Genomic DNA, 20,169 nt, shown 5'->3' with positions numbered 1-20,169 from the left:
CTGAATTTACGAACGGACAATCTGACAATACTCTGAATTTACGAACGCCCAGAGCGCACTCAAGAGTGAATTTACGAACACGGTCTGTCTTTAGGTTCTGTCCCTACATGGCCATATCTCCACGTTCCAGCACTTGTTTACGGAAGACAGACGGACCACCTGTGCTAATTAGCTATCTAGCATGCTCCGAACACCTGTGTATAACGGAATAAGGCCGCCAGAAACATGTTGTCACTGAAAAATACTGTCGGCTGCTACTGTGATAAAGCTGGTTAAAACAGTGTACAGTATGTGTGTATTTTTGCGTTTGTGAAATTATTTTGACGTGACAAAGTAAAGGGCTTTATGATTCTTGAACCATATCGCAATTATGAATCCATTCACGTTTAGATGGAGTATTTGGCTGTTTTGGCTGCCAGAGCCAGTCGACCTCTGAAAATATCAAGATCCTTGGACCATTAAGAATTATATATAGAGAGAGAGAGAGATAGTTTACCTTTAACTAGGCAAGTCAGTTAAGAACACATTCTTATTTACAATGACGGCCTACCAAAAGGCCTCCTGCTGGGACGGGGGCTGGGATTAAAAATAAAACATTAATAAAAATATCAAAACACACATCACGACAAGAGACACCACATAAAGAGAGACCTAAGACAACAACATAGCAGCAACACATGGAACACAGCATGGTAGCAGCACAAATCATGGTACAAACACTATTGGGCACAGACAACAGCACAGTGGGCAAGGTAGAGACAACAATACATCACGCGAAGCAGCCACAACTGTCAGTAAGCGTGTCCATGATTTGAATCTTTGAATGAAGAGATGGAGATGAAACGTTCCGGTTAGTGTTTTTTGCAGCTTGTTCCAGTCGCTAGCTGCAGTGAACTAACTAAGGAGTCTAATGGTAGACACCTTAAAAGGAGTAGTTCACTATTTTACAACTTGATGTTAGATATTTCCTCACCCGGAAAGTACTAATCCATGCTTCAGTTTTATTTAAACAGCCATTAGAAAACTACAGCTAACTTTAGCCACCGCTAAAGGAGGCTCGCTTGGCTGGTGCTAGCACATGCGCGGATCACACACACTGCTGGAACACCGATTAAGGTGTTTACATGTCCTAATTATTTGAAAGATTGCTCAGAAAACCAGCCGTTTTAAGTTTCCATTTTGACCTCAAACCGATTAAGATAAACAGAGTAAGGTGTGACATGATTATTGCGTAATCTGTCTACTGCCATAATCAGTTTAATATCCAATTATTAAAAGTGTGCATGTAAACAATCTCTTGTGTACATAAACAACTCTGATGTAATCTGACCACAATCAATCATACTGCAGAAATTCTTGTTGAACCTGGAATAGATTTTCACAAATTGCTTTATTTCAGCATTGATGTGCATAATGCCAAATACATGAGTGGCTGGAATTCACTGACTATGCCTGCAAGTCAGAAAAACACCTTAAAGCATTTTATAAAAAACATAGAACAGAGAAATAACAGTTTTAAACAAACACATTTACTATAATGTTCATAAAGACAAACAGTCAGAGATGAGAGTAGTTGGCTATGTTTGTGTTCTTAGTTTTATGGGCAACAGTTGCTAATACCTATGTCACCTATAAGTGTTCCCTGATTGCAAAAAAATATAAAATAATAAAAATAGAAATGCTATATCGCGCTCTGCTTGAGCATATCCACCTGCCCTATACCATACAACTGTCTAAACACATCTAGAACCCACAATCAAAACACAGAACATAAACATCAGTAGACAATATATTATAAATATACATATGAAAACAATAGCGCCCTTCTCAGGTTTACTGTAGTCTCTTTCTGCCCTTCCGCCAGTGAGGTAAGCCACAATCTGAGGGAAGAAAATAGTGTAAGTGACAGATGAATCATATCTAAATATTTCTGATAAAATCATACCAACTGTTTCTAATAATCAATGACACTATATTAATTTTTTTTTGGTTTGCTTTGAACATCCTAGCCATGAAGTAAGCCCTTAACCTATTCACTATATTTTTTTGTTGCTATGTTATATCTGTTTTTTCTTCTTGTGGTTTTTATATTCATTATTCATGTTCCTCACGAGTGCTTTGTACTCCTTCCTGCCTTATATTTTCATATGGAAACTCTTCAATTGAATTGTTAACAGATATTTTATAGCCTCAAAACCTCCACTGATCTCTCTGTAAAATAGGGAAAATATCAACCTTAAGAGGTGCTGATGCAATTAACCTGTGAAGTTAATAGTGCATGATACAGACATGATAACAGGCCTTAACATAACATGTCTACGGCTCTATGTTGTGTCAGTATGATGCACATAAAGACAAAAGAAAACAGTAAGAGGGCTGGCAGGATGTGTGGGAAGCGGCCAACATCTCATCTCTTCCCCTTTAAGATAGTGTCGAAATCAGCCAGTATGTTTTCTTTCCCACGGTCTGACATGACTTAGCTTTCTTTACATTAACTCAAAGTACCATCTGGGTTCAACTTTGTTTGACCAGTCTAACCAGGCAACACATAGCTATGTTTTACCTATATAGGATGTGTAAATTATTAATAAATAGGCTAACAGGAGATATTGACAGGCATTTCCAAGTCCTTTTATGGCACAGACCTCAATGAGTATGACCTGGGCATAGACAACCATCTCTCTTCAAACAGTGTTGAATAAGAACATAGTGTCTACAAACACTGAAGAGACACAATGAACACAACAAGCCCATATACAGTATGCCAAACCAGTTGAGTAGGTTTGTGTTGATGGGGAAAATGCCAACTTTTGGTATTTAGCAGTCATACAGCTACGCCTTATTTACTTTGAAGAACTACTAAAATAGTGATTTTGTCAGACTGCATAGGCAGCAGCTCTATAGAGATGAGATGACTTGGAATGAAATAATAAAGTCATCAAATAAAACAAATGTAATATACACAACAACCAAAATATTTAATTAAAGTAATATGAATAATGATGGTTATTAAGTTATATACTAATGGACAATCACTAGCATCATGGGACTTTCATTAATTGTTTTATTCTGTCCAAAAGTATGGGGTCACCTGCTCATCGAACATCTTATTCCAAAATAATGAGCATTAATATGGTGTTAGATGGAGTTGAGGTCAGGGCTCTGTGCAGGCCAGTCAAGTTCATCCACACCGAGCTCGACAAACCATTTTTGTATGGACCTCAGTTTGTGCACGGGGGTATTGTCATGCTGAAAAAGAAAGGGCCTTGCCCAAACTGTTGCCACAAAGTTGGAAGCACAGAATCGTCTAGAATATCATCTGCTGTAGCATGAAGATTTCCCTTCACTGGAACTAAGGAGCCTAGCTCGAACCATGAAAAATAGCCCCACACCGTTATTCCTCCACCAAACTTTATAGTTGGCACTATGCATTTGGGAAGGTAGCTTTCTCCTGGCATCCACCAAACCCAGATTTGTCCGTCAGACTGCCAGATGGTGAAGCATCACTCCAGAGAACGCGTTTCCACTGCTCCAGAGTCCAATGGCGGCGAGCTTTACACCAACCCAGCTGATACTTGGCATTGCGCATGGTGATCCTAGGCTTGTGTGCGGATGCACGACCATGGAAACCCATTTCATGAAGCTCCCGACAAACAGTTATTGTGCTGACGTTGCATCAAGAGGCAGTTTGAAACTTAGTAGTGAGTGTTGCAACCGAGAACAGACGATGTTTTTGAACTACGCGCTTCAGCACTCGGCAGTCTCGTTCTGTGAGCTTGTGTGGCTTACCACTTCGCGGCTGAGCCGTTGTTGCTCCTAGACGTTTCCACTTCACAATAACAGCACTTACAGTTGACCGGGCAGCTCTAGCAGGGCAGACATTTGACGAACTGACTGGAAAGGTGGCATCCTATGACGGTGCCACGTTGCTCTTCAGTAAGGCCATTCTACTGCCAATGTTTGTCTATGGAGATTTCATGGCTGTGTGCTCAATTTTATACACCTGTCAGCAACAGGTATACTCAAAAAGCCAAATCCACAAATTTGAAGGGGTGTCCACATGCTTTTGTATATATAGTGTATCATCTGACTTCTGTCACAAGTAGTTAAGACTCATGTTACAAGAGGAGGAATGAATACTGCATGTCTGGAAAAGTACTCTTGATGGACAGTGGGTAATTGAATTAGAGAGGGCAGAGTTCAGAGGTAATGGAAGAGAGGAAGTACAGTAAGGGAATGAAGTGCACTCACAGTCTTGCTCTCTGTCTTCACTGGGAAAGCAGTCTTTGAAGAGACAGTGCATTGTCCGATAGCAGTTATCCAACAGAGATTTGGGGGTCACGAACCTCCAGCCTTTTGAGTCAATCTCCTTAACCCTTTTGTAGATCTCCTCTATTCGCTCTGGTGGCTCTCTCTGAGAGATAAATATACATGGCCATTATGAGATACGTTTGTTCAAACAGAGAGATGGGTAGAACAGTGATGGTGACACTATGGCCGGTCTTACACACCTCATCACTCTGTGGTGGGAACACCTGCTGGACCTTCCTGAAGAGATCCTCCAGGTCGGTGGTGTACTTGTAGGAGGGGTGTCTCACTGGCAAGACCCTCAGAATCCTCTTCAACACCTCCTGGTTGACCAACAGCCACACATCCTGCAGGTCCCCGTCTTCCAGATCCTCCACCCTCACCCTCTGGAGGGACGAAGACAAGAGAAAGAAGTGCGGTAGATTGGAGTGAGATAGGAACAGATAGATGTTTTATTTAACCTTTATCAGGGAGTCATACTGATACCAAGGTCTCCTTTACAGATGAGCCCTGAATTACATAAATTCCAGAAAATACACACTTCAAAATATAAATACAAAATGCAAGCAGAAAGAAAAACAGTCATAAACAAACAAACACATGCATCATTAATAAGGTCCTCAATCAGCTTTCTGAATTTCCCTATAGGCACCAAAACATCCAGTTTAATAATTTGTAAAGATTGTTCCACAAATAAGGTTTAAGAAAACTAAAAGCTGATTTACCTAACTCAGTAAAGACCAAAGGAACTTCCAGAGTTAACTATACCTGAGATCGGGTGCGGTAAGTCGTATGTCTAAAGTTTAGTAAAGATATTAGGAACAGTGGGACTTTTATAAAATGGCTTCATAAATGAAAACATAGCAATGTATCAACCTACGTGACATCAAAGAGGGCCAACCAACTTTCTGGTAGAGAATGCTGTGACGAGTACTGAAATTGTCACCTGTAATAAAGCGCAGTGTGCTATGAGAAACTGCATCTAACGACTTTAATGAAGTGGCAGGTGCGTTCATTTAGATGATGTCGCCATAGTCTAGGACCAATAAGATCGTTGTCCGAATAGTCGGCTTTCTACTATTTAGCGAGAGGCAGGACCTATTCTATAGAAGAAGCACATTTTTATTGAGGATATATTCTAAATTGAGGAAAGCCTCTGAATTAGCAGTGAGGGATCAACAGTATCAAAAGCCTTTGACAGGTCAATGAAGAGGGCAGCACAATGGTGCCTTTTATCCATACAGTTAAGCACATCATTTATAACTAGGGATGCAGCAGGGATAGTGCTATGACCTGGTCTAAAACCTGACTGATGTACATTTAGAATATGTTTTCAAAAATAAGATCTTAGCTGAGAATTAATCAAGGATTCTAATATTTTAGCTAGATCAAGAAAGTTTAGAAATAGGGCGATAATTATTTAGGTCACAAGGGTCAAACCACCTTTGTGAAGGCGGAGTACATGGGCCGCCTTCCAAACCTTGGGGATAGTACCAGATATAATTGTTAGGTAAAACATATGGGTTAATGATTCAGCAATCAGGGGGGCAGAGAGCTGCAGAGAAAATGGATCAAGCATATCAGCCCCAGTGGATTTTTTTGTTGTTACATCAATCTTAAGCAAGGCATCTAGAACATCGCTGATAATAAATTGTTGTAATTAAAACAAAGATTCACTAGAAGTTGACGGGATAACTGTCGAGTCAGCTAGAGTCTGGCAGAGGGAAGAAGAGCAGTCGATTGTCTGATCAGGGTCAATTAAACCACCGTTTGTCTCAAATACAAAGCCTGCCGAGATGAAATTATGATTAAAAGCATCACATAAGAATTAAATCAATCAATGAGGAGTTAACAGGGTTTTTCACATTTAGCCGTGTGGTTTTGAGATCAATTGTGTCAGATTAAAATCAAAGCACATACTCTTAAATTGATCTGAGGCCGGGGATAGCTAATCCAGATTCAAATCCCCTAAAATGACCAACTCCGAGGACATAAAAGGTGTTAAACACTCAGATATAGCACCAATAGCATCCGCCATGGCATCGGTGGGGGGGTTAAGGACACATCTACAACCAGGAGCAAAAATGTCTTGGGACCAGAAATATTTAAAGATTGGGACGCCATGAAATTTAATTTTACATATATGGCAACCCCTCCACCACTTTTCTGTAATTTGTCACATCTAAATACATTATAATCATTTACTTCAATGTCTTTATCAGAGACAGAACCCTTTAACCATGTTTCCGAGAGAACCAGAACGTCAGGACACGAGTACTGTACCCACATTTAAATTGTGTCCATTTTATCATTATTATTTTTTTATTTGTATTTTACCCCCCTTTTTCTCCACAAGTTCTATCTTCTCATCGCTGCAACTCCCCAACGGGCTCGGGAGGTGAAGATCCGCTTCATGTGTCCTCCGAAACATGACCCGCCAAACCACGCTTCTTAACACCCGCCCGCTTAACCCGGAAGCCAGCTGCACCAATGTGTCGGATGAAACACCGTTCAACTGACAACCGAAGTCACCCGGCCCGCCACAAGGAGTCGCTAGAGCGTGATGAGCCAAGTAAAGCCCCCGCGGCCAAACCCTCCCCTAACCCGGATGACGTTGGGCCAATTGTGTGCCGCCGTGGCACTCCCGATCACGGCCAGATATTATACAGCCTGGGATCGAACCCAAGTCTGTAGTGACGCTTTTAGCACTGCGATCCTGTGCCTTAAACCGCTGCGTCACTCGGCCCTGTGTCCATTTTCTTATCGTGCACTTGCCCAAACCCCCTGCGAGACTTAAAGTCAGAGGGGGTATTCAGCTCATTCCCATAAGAGCTAACAGACATAGGGTCATCTACAGCTATTTGTCAACTCCGCCAAAGGAGTTGAGCTGCTGCAGGGAACCGGAGTGGCTGCCAATGCTCCATTCTGGGTGTGCACAGGAGGCCTTGGTGTGGCTCCTGTTGCAAGGTTGGGGCTGCCATGGGGGGCAGTAGTGTCCAAGGCCAGTCCTGGGGATGGGAGTAGGGAGGGTAACCAAAACTAGCCTGAGAGGGAGGTTGTGGGGGTGCGAAGCTTCAAACTCTCTACATATGAGGGCTGATGATGTGAATGAAAACTCTTCTGGAACAGGGTAGAAATTACGATCTTCGCAAGGGGGAAGATGGTGGAGGCCCTCTCTATCACTCCCCTTAGTGATGTGGCCACCCTCTCCTGTTGGGTACGCAGGTCATGATGATATGGCTGGGGAAGCCAAGCTGGGCCACAGTCAAGAGCTCCATAGCTCTCTCTGTTGTGGGACGCCATAACTTTGCTACCTTTTTATTTGGGAAAAGTGTATTCTCTAATATAAACTTTCCATTGGAGTCCATCATTAATATAATGTCTGTGGAGGATGGCAGGAGGGATGTGAGTAACTACAGGGATGAGACGGATGGATCAGCCTGGTGCATTGGTTGGTTATGTTGGTTGCTTGGGTTGCTTGGTTGGTGGGTTCTGATTCAGCTCTTGCCTTGGTCCTGAGTTTTTGTGTAACTCTTTGTAGAGTGGATGGTTGTGGCTGAGAAATTCCTGCCTTAGCTCATGTAGCTCCTTCTGCAGGTTCTGCATGTGGCTAGTGCTGACTGTGCTGGACAGTTCCTCTCTAAGTCAGCGCACTTCCATCCTAAGAGCCTGGTTGTCCTCAACATTTTTCAATGCACACTGCAGCTCACGGATCTCATCCGTATGCCAACGCACCAGGCTGATCTTCTCCTCTATAAGATAGTGGTACTTTCTGACATTTTAAGTTAATTGTTGGTCTTGTGGAAAGCTGTGTGCCAAGCATTAGGATCCTCCATGTAGAACAGAAGGTCTACTTTAATTTCCTTGTTCGCTTTTAGGATGAAGTCTGCCCTCAGAGTCTCAAAGCAATTTATTTTTCCTGACTCACTTGTAACATTTTTAGTATAGCCCCAGTCGGTATTCACGTAATAAGGAATTCCCCTCTCGACCACGCCCACAAATTCTATTAACCCCCAACAACATTGTCGTTGGTTTTTTGTTATACAGAAATAACAAAACATGCCGAAAAGCTGCTGTGTTGTTCAATGTACATGTAACCAGGTCAAAAATATCCACCTACGTATCGCAATGCTCTCACGTAGGGAAATAGAGCCTGCGAGAAGAGCCCTGTGGCTTCAGGCTATGTCGTGGGAGAGTGGGAAATAGGCTACACGTAGCTAGGTTTGTGGAAAACATTTAATCCCAGGTAAGACATTTAACTTGTTTAGTACAGTCCGTTTGTAACTCCACTCACTACTTATAGCTGTATAGTCCGTTTGTTTGTGTTGTTGGTCGGTAGCCAGCTTGCACCCACTCACTCAAGTGGCTGCTAGCATAGTCATGAAAAGAAGCATGAGGGAATCCCTACAATATTACGTTTTTCTAAGTAGTGAGAACGCTAGGGAGCAGCCAATGTTAGATGATGTACTTTTCTTAAATGTAGAATTGTAATCGACAAAAACAAACAAGAAAATTGCATTTGAAAAAGGTCAAGTTTTTGCTGTGAGACAATGTGGTAACCACATGTTGTTTTCCCCACAGGCAGGATTGCGACATTCTATCTAATACCAACTGGGTCTGTACATGATGGCCATAGAAATAAGAATAAATGGAATGGGCGTCCCCATTCAAGTCATTGATGGCATAATGGGTGGACTGGCGGCCATTGCGAGTGTACCCAAAGCAGGAAGTACAGGCAGGAAGTAAAAGTAGGAAATGTACCCATCAATCTGTGCTGTGATTTGTTGAATCAACTTAAATTACATTACAAAAAATACATTCCATTGCATTAGCCACATCAGTTAGCATCATTTGAATGAACATTCTACATTACCATGGAAATTATTACATCACAATACAAGGAAGCCATTGCGAGTGTACACCAGTCAAATTGCCAGGGTAAGAGGTTCCAAGCCCATTCTATTCATTCTTATTTCTATGGTGATGGCAAGGTCTCTGAAACAATGCTTAGAGAATGCAGCCATTTTCATCTCCATGGTGACCTCTTTATACAATGCACTCTGCTCTAGAATGATGTGCATGTGCCTCTTGATGAAAGCGCTTATTATTAAATGATGCACCTGTAGATCATTTCACTAATTGTGTGTAAAGTTGTCATCAAGGAAAAGGGTGGCTACTTTGAAGAATCTAAAATCTAATATATATTTTGATTTGTTTAACACTTTTTGGTTACTACATGATTCCATGTGTTATTTCATAATTTTGATGTCTTCACTATTACTATACAATGTGGAAAATAGTAAAAATAAAGACAAACCCTTGAATGAGTAGGTGTGTCCAAACTTTTGACTGGTACTGTATAACAAACTAATAAGTGCTGCTTAAGTGCTGCTGCTCATAGTCCCAGTTGGTACTGTATTAGATAGAACCAATGATTTATATATACACTAGATGAATGATAGGGGGTGGTGTGTTCAAGACACCGTGCCTCCATCTTGACACTCCCTCACCGTTGTACAAAATATTTTAGAAGCTATAGAAATGCATTTATTAATGTATACATTCGTTTTTGCACACTTTTAAATTATATTATGTGAGCTAAACATAAAATATTTTCCTTCAAGTTAAATGTTTTTAGATTACTAATGTCACTTTCCCCACTACAACAAAAACATTGTTAAATACATGTAATTTTGTCCTTGACAACATTTAATTCAAATACTGTAGAATTCCTTTCATTCCTATGGAGGACTGCTCCTACTGGGGAGTGCCAATATTGCAGTCAGGTGACTTCAAAGCCTCTCAATGGCCAATACATAGCATCAGCAATCCAGGGTGTATACAAAGACAGTACAGCATGATTATACGCTGAAACTGCTTCTCCAATAGAAATCCCTGATCACACTTGTAGGCAATGTCATGGCTAGCTAAAAGGCGCTGCATGGTCAATCTGACATCTGCATTGGCCGTGTAGTATTTACAGTGATATGGCCTCTGCAGAAGTCAGGGCAATCATATTTCTTGAGCTTGGTGGAGCAGCGCAGAACTGTGGAGCAGAGATGTTGTGAAGGAATTTGTCAAGGAAGTGAGTTTGTGTTTATACACAACCTCCCACCACCACCTAATGTCAACCAATAATTTCAATGCGGAGCTATACAGAGGCATCCGCATTGTTACAAAATTTGGGGGGGTGCACGGGGATGCGGTACAGAGCTCAATTTGGCCTCTGCATGCCCCCGGAGGCTCCGAAATTGCGTCACACCCTCCATAAGGAGCCTCCCACCAAATTTACGGATCAAGCATAAATTGGCTTTTAGCTAGCTAAGCTCATGTGTAGAAACACGTCATCGGGTCTAACGGTGGTCTCACATGTTCAACTACTTAAGACATAGGCTCAAATCTAGGTTGTGTCTTTAAATTTGGAGAAAATCAACAACTAAGGGGACTTGTCAAACCCCGGCCTGGTGTGTTTGGTCTGTTTCACAAGCGTTCCCGGGAATTGTCACGGTTTTGCGCCTCTGGGTTTAGAAACTCTGTGGTTTTATGTACATCATTGGATGTACATCAAGAGCCTGCCTGTGGGGAAAACAAGGTGTGGTTACCTAGATTACCCCTTTTATGTATGACAAAAAAATCAAGGACAAAGTTGGCTCTTTTACAATGGGTGTGAAAGGGAAAATGTTTTTGTTTTCCCCAATTTGTGTGCGTGGTCGAGGAGAATTTCTTATTATTACGTGAATATCGACTTGGACTATGGAATTGGTTGCTAGGTGACTGATGGAGTGATAAGAGTGAAGATAAAGGAGGGAGAATAAGGAAGCAATGTAGACAAAGGGTGAGTGAGTGGGTGGTGTGACAAGTAGATTTTTCCCATGATTTAAGTTAGACCAGTGATAATGATAAGGAAACAAAGGGAGGGACTCACCAGCCTGGTGATGTTGCTGAGTTTGAAGACCTCCTCATAGTGAACTCTGATGGTGTAATTAATGGGTAAATTGTGTTTCTGTTAAAAAGACAGGAAAAATGTTGGTGTCAGATTGTGTTTGTAATCTCCACATATATCAACTGTCATTGTCTTTTTTCTATGCTGTGATCCACACACTAGTCTTGCCTAATTTCATTAATATTCCAAATGTGTTGTAACTGTCTCGATATATCCTGTCCCCTTCTTACCATGTTACGTCTTCTGCCTATGAGTTTGTTTTCCAACGTCTTCAAAGACGTGCACTGGGCAGTTCTGGGCGTCATCAAAACAGGTGGTAGTACACATATCAAACCTACAGGGGGCACAACATACATATGATATCATATAACATGTCACTCACTGACGCAGTTAAATATTCTAAAACAGTGTCGTAGCAGTATTGAAGTGGTATAATTGTGGTGAGAACTGAGTAAAGATGTTGAGACTGTCACAGTGCAAAGCCAGACCATAGCTCCTAGCTAGACCTCTGTGGTTGCTTTGCTAAAATGAATTATGCTGAACCATGACCTCTTCTTTCCATCAGACTCATCATCTCACTGAGAATCCACCAATCTAAGAGAAAGCCCCAGCTGAGCCAGATTACAATACTGATTAAACACAACAATAATCTCCTCTAAAACGCTTTCACCTTAATCTGCATGCGGTCAAGTGCAGGAGACATCCAATACAGTCATGGTCAGTGGTACATTTTCGCTATTATGTTTGAAAACAGGATTTTGGTCCTGTGGTCCAAATGCAGACTGAGACAGTAGTACCTATTTTGACAAAAGGGTATTTTTTCTCAGGAGTAACTAACTCTGACTAGCACAGTTTCATAGCAGTGGGGGCAGAGTGACTGGTGGCATGCAGTCAAAAGCCAGTCTGTTGTGGACCACTGTGTGGTTAGATCCTATGGCCGAGGGCTTAGATGTAGATGATTGTATAGTGACTCTGAGTCAGCAAAATCTCCAAGACCTCACAGCACACTTCCTAGGAATGTACCTCACTGCACTTCTACAGTCAGGGGCTCAAACATCAGATACCTCACTCACCCTACCCCCCTCTCTTGCCTTCAATACACGTTCTTCCTCTCATTTTTTACTCAAGTGTGTGTATTTCTTTCTCTCTGTTACAGGACGTGGTTAGATACATCGGTTTAACAGCTTTTTTGGAACAGAAACCAGACCTACGCAACACTTTTTTTTGTTATCTCTCTTTCAATCTGAGATAGGAACTGATTAGACCTATGACGTCTTCTACTGTCAATCCCCTAAACACTTTCTAGCTTGAGCTCTCTGAAATATACATTGTTTGTCTATGATGAGTCATGGTTACAGTTCTTCAGTTTAAGGGGGGGGGGGGGGGGGGGGCTTTGATCTCTTTTACGAAAACCCTTTAGGGGTTTCTCCATAGCAGAACAAACTTTGTGTAAACCGTGATGAAGGTCTATTGTCCGAAACATTCGTGGTCCCTTAAACCCTTTGTAGAATATACAAGAATGTCAGTGTGATTGATTTTCTTTTACTAACATATGGTATGCAACCATGGTGCCCAATGGGAAAAGGTATGCATCATTCAATTTAATACCACTCTCCAAAGACAACTGGGGCTCAGTTGCTGAACAGACGTATGGTACTATAAACTCCCAACGGTCTCTACTGACAGATGTATTTCCTCACACAATTAAGGGCCTCTTAGCGCTCAGTAGGTATATAAGTGGCTGAAGTGATGGGGCCTCACCCAGCCCATTGCAACACAAACAAAAGATATTCAAGAAACCAGGAATAACATCCATAATCTACCGGTACACATAATCTCAGTTCTGATCCCACACCACTACATCCCCACAATATGTCAAGATTCTAGCCTTTGACCTGACACGTAGTTCCCAGGGCAGTTGCTGTAGGTTAGAGTGACATCCGCAAGCCCCCCAATTCTTCACACATGCACCAGAGGACTTCTCTTACCCAATAGAGCTCCCAGGAGCCAGGCTGTTGACCGGACCATACTCCAATTTATGCCCCTGTTCAAACACGCTGGAGGCCTCCGACTCAGATCACACACTGTTCCAGAGCACCACAAGGTTCTTCTCGCTCCTTGTTAGCCTGTAACAGCAACACAGACAGGCATTTTTAACAGTTCAACATTGACTGTCTTCACTGGTTTCAATCAGATTTGTTCTGAATAGCTATAAACACCACAAAACCCTTGTCAGGTTGAAAGAACAGGAAATAATCAATGTACAGTATACGTTGACATTTGATGACAGACGTACGTGTACATCTACGGCCACCAACCACTTAATGTCAAAAGGAGAAGTTTGAATTTTGAAACACTGTATTGCCAAAACCGGTGCATAGACAAAGCTGCGGGAAGATGTTTGGGGGTGGGGGGAAAACATTTTTTTTTGCCAGCACTACAGACGCCTATATCGTGGAAACCCCTTCAAATTAGTGGATTTGGCTATTTCAGCCACACCCGTTGCTGAAAGGTGTATAAAATCGAGCGCACAGCCACACAATCTCCATAGACAAACATTGGCAGTAGTATGGCCTTACTGAAGAATTCAGTGACTTTCAACGTGGCACCACACTGCCACCTTTCCATCAAGTCAGTTCATCAAATTTCTGCCCTGCTAGAGCTGCCCCGGTCAACTGTAAGGGCTGTTATTGTGAAGTAGAAATGTCTAGGAGCAACAACGGCTCAGTCATTGCCACACAATATATATATATATACATACATACATACACACTGAACAAAAATATAAATGCAACATGTAAAGTGTTGGTCCCATGTTTCATGAGCTGAAATAAAAGATGCCATGCACACAAAAAGCGTATTTCTCTCAAATTTTGGCACAAACTTGTTTACATCCCCGTTAGTGAGCATTTCTCATTTGCCAACATAATCTATCCACCTGACAGGTGTGGCATTTCAAGAAGTTGATTAAACAACATGATCATTACACAAGTGCACCTTGTGCTGGGGACAATACAAGGCCACTCTAAAATGTGCAGTTTTGTCACACAACACAATGCCACAGATGTCTCAAGTTGAGGGAGTGTGCAATTGGCATACTGACTGCGGGAATGTCCACCAGAGCTGTTGGCAGAGAATTTAATGTTAATTTCTCTACCATAAGCTGCCTGAAACGTTGTTTTACAGAATTTGGCAGTAAGTCCAACCAGCCTCACAACCGCAGACCACGTGTAACCATGCCAGCCCAGGACCTCCACATCCGGCTTCGTCATCTGCGGGATCATCTGAGACCAGCCACCCAGACTGCTGATGAAATTTAGGAGTATTTCTGTCTGTAATAAATCCCTTTTGTGGGGAAAAACTAATTCTGATTCCCTGCCCCTGCCCAGTCATGTGAAATCCATAGATTAGGGCCTAATTAATGTATTTCAATTGACTGATTTCCTTATATTAACTGTAACTCAGTAAAATCATTGACATTTTAATTAAATGTTTTATATATAGTACCAGTCAAAAGTTTGGACACACCTACTCATTCAAGGGTTTTTCTTTATTTTGACTATTTCCTACATTGTAGAATAATAGTAAAGACATCAAAACTATGAAATTACACATATGGAATCATGTAGTAACCAAAAAACTGTCAAACAAATCAAAATATATTTAACATTTTCGATTCATCATAGCCACCCTTTGCCTTGATGACAGCTTTGCACACTCTTGGCATTCTCTCAACCAGCTTCATGAGGTAGTCATCTGGAAAGCATTTCAATTTTAAAAGGCGTGCCTTGTTAAAAGTTAATTTGTGGAATTTCTGTCCTTAATGCGTTGAGCCAATCAGTTGTGTTGTAGAGGTGGTATAGAGAAGAGCTCTATTTGGTAAAAGACCAAGTCCATATTATGGCAAGAACAGCTCAAATAAGCAAAGAGAAACAACAGTCCATTATGACTGACGTGAAAGTCAGTCAATCTGGAAAATTTCAAGAACTTTGAACGTTTCTTCAAGTGCAGTCGCAAAAACCATCAAGCACTATGATGAAACTGGCTCTCATGAGGACTGCCACAGGAAAGGAAGACCCAGAGTTACCTCTGCTGCAGAGGATAAGTTCATTAGAGTTAGAAGCCTCAGAAATTGCAGCCCAAATAAATTCTTCAGAGTTCAAGTTGGACCGCAGAGTGAAGGAAAAGCAGCCAACAAGTGCTCAGCATACAGTGGGGCAAAAAAGTATTTAGTCAGCCACCAATTGGGCAAGTTCTCCCACTTAAAAAGATGAGAGAGAGGTCTGTAATTTTCATCATAGGTACACTTCAACTATGACAGACAAAATGAGAAAAAAAAATCCAGAAAATCACATTGTCGGATTTTTTATGAATTTATTTGCAAATTATGGTGGAAAATAAGTATTTGGTCAATAACAAAAGTTTATCTCAATACTTTGTTATATACCCTTTGTTGGCAATGACAGAGGTCAAACGTTTTCTGTAAGTCTTCGCAAGGTTTTCACACACTGTTGCTGGTATTTTGGCCCATTCCTCCATGCAGATCTCCTCTAGAGCAGTGATGTTTTGGGGCTGTTGCTGGGCAACACGGACTTTCAACTCCCTCCAAAGATTTTCTATGGGGTTGTGATCTGGAGACTGGCTAGGCCACTCCAGGACCTTGAAATGCTTCTTACGAAGCCACTCCTTCGTTGCCCGGGCGGTGTGTTTGGGATCATTGTCATGCTGAAAGACCCAGCCACGTTTCATCTTCAATGCCCTTGCTGATGGAAGGAGGTTTTCAATCAAAATCTCACGATACATGGCCCCATTCATTCTGTCCTTTACACGGATCAGTTGTCCTGGTCCCTTTGCAGAAAAACAGCCCCAAAGCATGATGTTTCCACCCCCATGCTTCACAGTAGGTATGGTGTTCTTTGGATGCAACTCAGCATTCTTTGTCCTCCAAACACGACGAGTTGAGTTTTTACCAAAAAGTTCTATTTTGGTTTCATCTGACCATATGACATTCTCCCAATCTTCTTCTGGATCATCCAAATGCTCTCTAGCAAACTTCAGACGGGCCTGGACATGTACTGGCTTAAGCAGGGGGACACGTCTGGCACTGCAGGATTTGAGTCCCTGGCGGCGTAGTGTGTTACTGATGGTAGGCTTTGTTACTTTGGTCCCAGCTCTCTGCAGGTAATTCACTAGGTCCCCCCGTGTGGTTCTGGGATTTTTGCTCACCGTTCTTGTGATCATTTTGACCCCACGGGGTGAGATCTTGCGTGGAGCCGCAGATCGAGGGAGATTATCAGTGGTCTTGTATGTCTTCCATTTCCTAATAATTGCTCCCACAGTTGATTTCTTCAAACCAAGCTGCTTACCTATTGCAGATTCAGTCTTCCCAGCCTGGTGCAGGTCTACAATTTTGTTTCTGGTGTCCTTTGACAGCTCTTTGGTCTTGGCCATAGTGGAGTTTGGAGTGTGACTGTTTGAGGTTGTGGACAGGTGTCTTTTATACTGATAACAAGTTCAAACAGGTGCCATTAATACAGGTAACGAGTGGAGGACAGAGGAGCCTCTTAAAGAAGAAGTTACAGGTCTGTGAGAGCCAGAAATCTTGCTTGTTTGTAGGTGACCAAATACTTATTTTACACCATAATTTGCAAATAAATTCATTAAAAATCCTACAATGTGATCTTCTGGATTTTTTTTCTCATTTTGTCTGTCATAGTTGAAGTGTACCTATGATGAAAATTACAGGCCTCTCTCATCTTTTTAAGTGGGAGAACTTGCACAATTGGTGGCTGACTAAATACTTTTTTGCCCCACTGTATGTGGGAACTCCTTCAAGACTGTTGGAAAAGCATTCCAGGTGAAGCTGGATGAGAGAATGCCAAGAGTGTACAAAGCTGTCATCAAAGTAAAGGGTGGCTATTATATAAAATATATTTTGATTTGTTTAACACTTTTTGGGTTACTACATGATTCCATATGTGTTATTTCATCGTTTTGATGTGTTCATTATTCTACAATGTAGAAAATAGTAAATATAAAGAAAAATCCTTGAATGAGAAGGTGTCCAAACTTTTGACTGATACTGTATATATACAGTTGAAGTCGGAAATTTACATACACCTTTGCCAAATATATTTAAACTCCGTTTTTCACAATTCCTGACATTTAATCCTAGTAAAAATTCCCTGTGTTAGGTCAGTTAGGATCACCACTTTATTTTAAGAATGTGAAATGTCAGAATAATAGTAGAGAATGATTTATTTCAGATTGTATTTCTTTCATCACATTCCCAGTGGGTCAGAAGTTTACATACACTCAATTAGTATTTGGTAGCATTGCCTTTTAATTGTTTAACTTGGGTCAAACGTTTCAGGTAGCCTTCCACAAGCTTCCCACAATAAGTTGGGTGAATTTTGGCCCATTCCTCCTGACAGAGCTGGTGTAACTGAGTCAGGTTTGTAGGCCTCCTTGCTCGAACACGCTTTTTCAGTTCTGCCCACACATTTTCTATAGGATTGAGGTGAGGGCTTTGTGATGGCCACTCCAATACCTTGACTTTGTTGTCCTTAAGCCATTTTGCCACAACTTTGGAAGTATGCTTGCGGTCAATGTTCATTTGGAAGACCCATTTGCGAACAAGCTTTAACTTCCTGACTGACGTCTTGAGATGTTGCTTCAATATATCCACATACTTTTCCTCCCTCATGATGCCATCTATTTTGTGAAGTGCACCAGTCCCTCCTGCAGCAAAGCACCCCTACAACATGATGCTGCCACCCCTGTGCTTCACGGTTGGGATGGTGTTCTTCGGCTTGCGAGCATCCCCTATTTTCCTCCAAACATAACGATGGTCATTATGGCCAAACAGTTCTATTTTTGTTTCATCAGACCAGAGGACATTTCTCCAAAAAGTACGATCTTTATCCCCATGTGCAGTTGCAAACCGTAGTCTGGCTTTTTATGGCGGTTTTGGAGCAGTGGCTTCTTCCTTGCTGAGAGGCCTTTCAGGTTATGTCGATATAGGACTCGTTTTACTGTGGATATAGATACTTTTGTACCTGTGTCCTCCAGCATCCTCACAAGGTCCTTTGCTGTTGTTCTGGGATTGATTTGCACTTTTTGCACCAAAGTACGTTCATCTCTAGGAGACCGAATGCGTCTCCTTCCTGAGCGGTATGACGGCTGCGTGGTCCCATGGTGTTTATACTTGCGTACAATTGTTTGTACAGATGAACGTGGTACCTTCAGGCATTTGGAAATTGCTCCAAGGATGAACCAGACTTGGAGGTCTACACATTTTTTCTGAGGTCTTGGCTGATTTCTTTTGATTTTCCCATGATGTCAAGCAAAGAGGCACTGAGTTTGAAGGTAGGCCTTGAAATACATCCACAGGTACACCTCCAATTGACTCAAATGATGTCAATTAGCCTATCAGAAGCTTCTAAAGCCATGACATCATTTTCTGGAATTTTCCAAGCTGTTTAAAGGCACAGTCAACTTAGTGTATGTAAACTTCTGACCCACTGGAATTGTGATACAGTGAATTATAAGTGAAATAATCTGTTTCTGAACAATTGTTGGTAAAATAGTTTGTGTCATGCACAATCACAGAACAATTGTTGGAAAAATTACTTGTGTCATGCACAAAGTAGATGTCTGAATCAACTTGCCAAAACTAGTTTGTTAACAAGACACTTGTGGGGTGGTTGAAAAACGAGTTTTAATGACTCAACTTCACATGTGAATCCAAAATACATTTGAATTCTGAAATTCTCACATCTGGAGGCATGACAAATGTGAATGGCGTGTGAATGATGTGATCATTCATTCACGTGAATTTCCATGATCAGTTCCAAAAAAAATACAGAAAATTATGACAAAATTGACAACAAGAACATTAAATCACACATCACAGCTGTAACTTGGAGAAAAGTAGAGGACAGTGCCCCAAAAATAACTTACATATATCACATGTATGGACATATGTTATATGACAATAAAATGCATAGCAAATAGAGTAGGCATAGCCAACACTGGCAAATAACATGTCTCTAAGTGTGATGGGAAATGTTATAATCTATCCTTTGGATCATGGATCCCAAGGGTCTTCATTATTTAGCCCTATAGCCTACAATATCAAAACAGCACCTTCGGGTTGCATCCTCAGCGTCCATATTAAATAATAGCATGTCTTATAAGGCCATATAACTAAAGTTGGCTAAGCGCAGCAATACACATCCAATATTTGCTCAAGACGTTACAAATATCACTTCCATATTCACCTGCACAATCACAGCAGTAACTCCACAGAAACTCGCAACTTCAACACTCCGTTATCTTCAGAATGACCATCAGCAGCAGCGACCAAAAGCACACATGGTTCACACAAACGACTTACTTACAAGGCTGGGAAACCACGCGTGCGTGTCTGGTCAGTGACATTGAAACAATGTCATCTTTAATAGATGACCTGCGCGTAGCAACTCCCAGAGCAAAACCCCCGTTTTAGGCGAACGCGAATTTGGGAAACTCCCTGAAGCCTCACTTTCTTTGGCCCAGAACTCCAAAACGAGAGAATATTGATTAATTGCGCAATGCCCATATGGTCGTCTCCAGCTCCACCTTGCAGGCGTAAATTGTCAGGTTTTACTTTCACTTTCCATACACTGCGCCATAACTCTCCCAAATAATATTCTCACCCCCGACTAGACTGCCCTAAATATTACATTCTAATTCAATATCCTAATACAAATTAAAAATTATAGAATTCAAATACAATTTGTTGGCACAGATATCGCACCATACTCCACATTCAGCTCAATAGGCTTAAAACTTACTCCATGTGCTCAACAGCCACGCGGCCATGTAAGGCAATTTATTCACAATCACACAATTTCATGACATTAACATCACTTATC

At 41.5% G+C, this 20,169-nt stretch overlaps 1 protein-coding gene across 3 annotated transcripts; it reads right to left on the bottom strand.

Moving 5' to 3' along the window:
- Nucleotides 1-1,371: 1,371 nt before the first annotated feature.
- il34 (interleukin 34) lies at nucleotides 1,372-19,884 on the bottom strand. Of its 3 annotated transcripts, none has more exons than XM_071417000.1 (7): nucleotides 19,534-19,884; nucleotides 13,240-13,377; nucleotides 11,482-11,585; nucleotides 11,234-11,311; nucleotides 4,512-4,694; nucleotides 4,252-4,414; nucleotides 1,372-1,880 (listed from the first exon to the last, which is right to left on the bottom strand). In XM_071417000.1, exons 2-7 carry the CDS (start codon nucleotides 13,277-13,279, stop codon nucleotides 1,834-1,836), a joined length of 615 nt encoding a protein of 204 aa, XP_071273101.1. In that variant the 5' UTR covers nucleotides 13,280-13,377; nucleotides 19,534-19,884; the 3' UTR covers nucleotides 1,372-1,833. The 3 variants fall into 3 exon arrangements, with proteins under 3 accessions (XP_071273101.1, XP_071273102.1, XP_071273103.1); XM_071417001.1 differs by having other exon boundaries at nucleotides 19,654-19,826; XM_071417002.1 differs by having other exon boundaries at nucleotides 19,650-19,768.
- Between the last annotated feature and the right edge of the window lie 285 nt (nucleotides 19,885-20,169).

The sequence above is a fragment of the Salvelinus alpinus genome, chromosome 9 (genome assembly GCF_045679555.1).
Source record: "Salvelinus alpinus chromosome 9, SLU_Salpinus.1, whole genome shotgun sequence".
NCBI lineage: Eukaryota > Metazoa > Chordata > Actinopteri > Salmoniformes > Salmonidae > Salvelinus > Salvelinus alpinus.
Note: the sequence above shows the minus strand (reverse complement) of the source record. Positions and strands in the feature narration are given on the sequence as shown.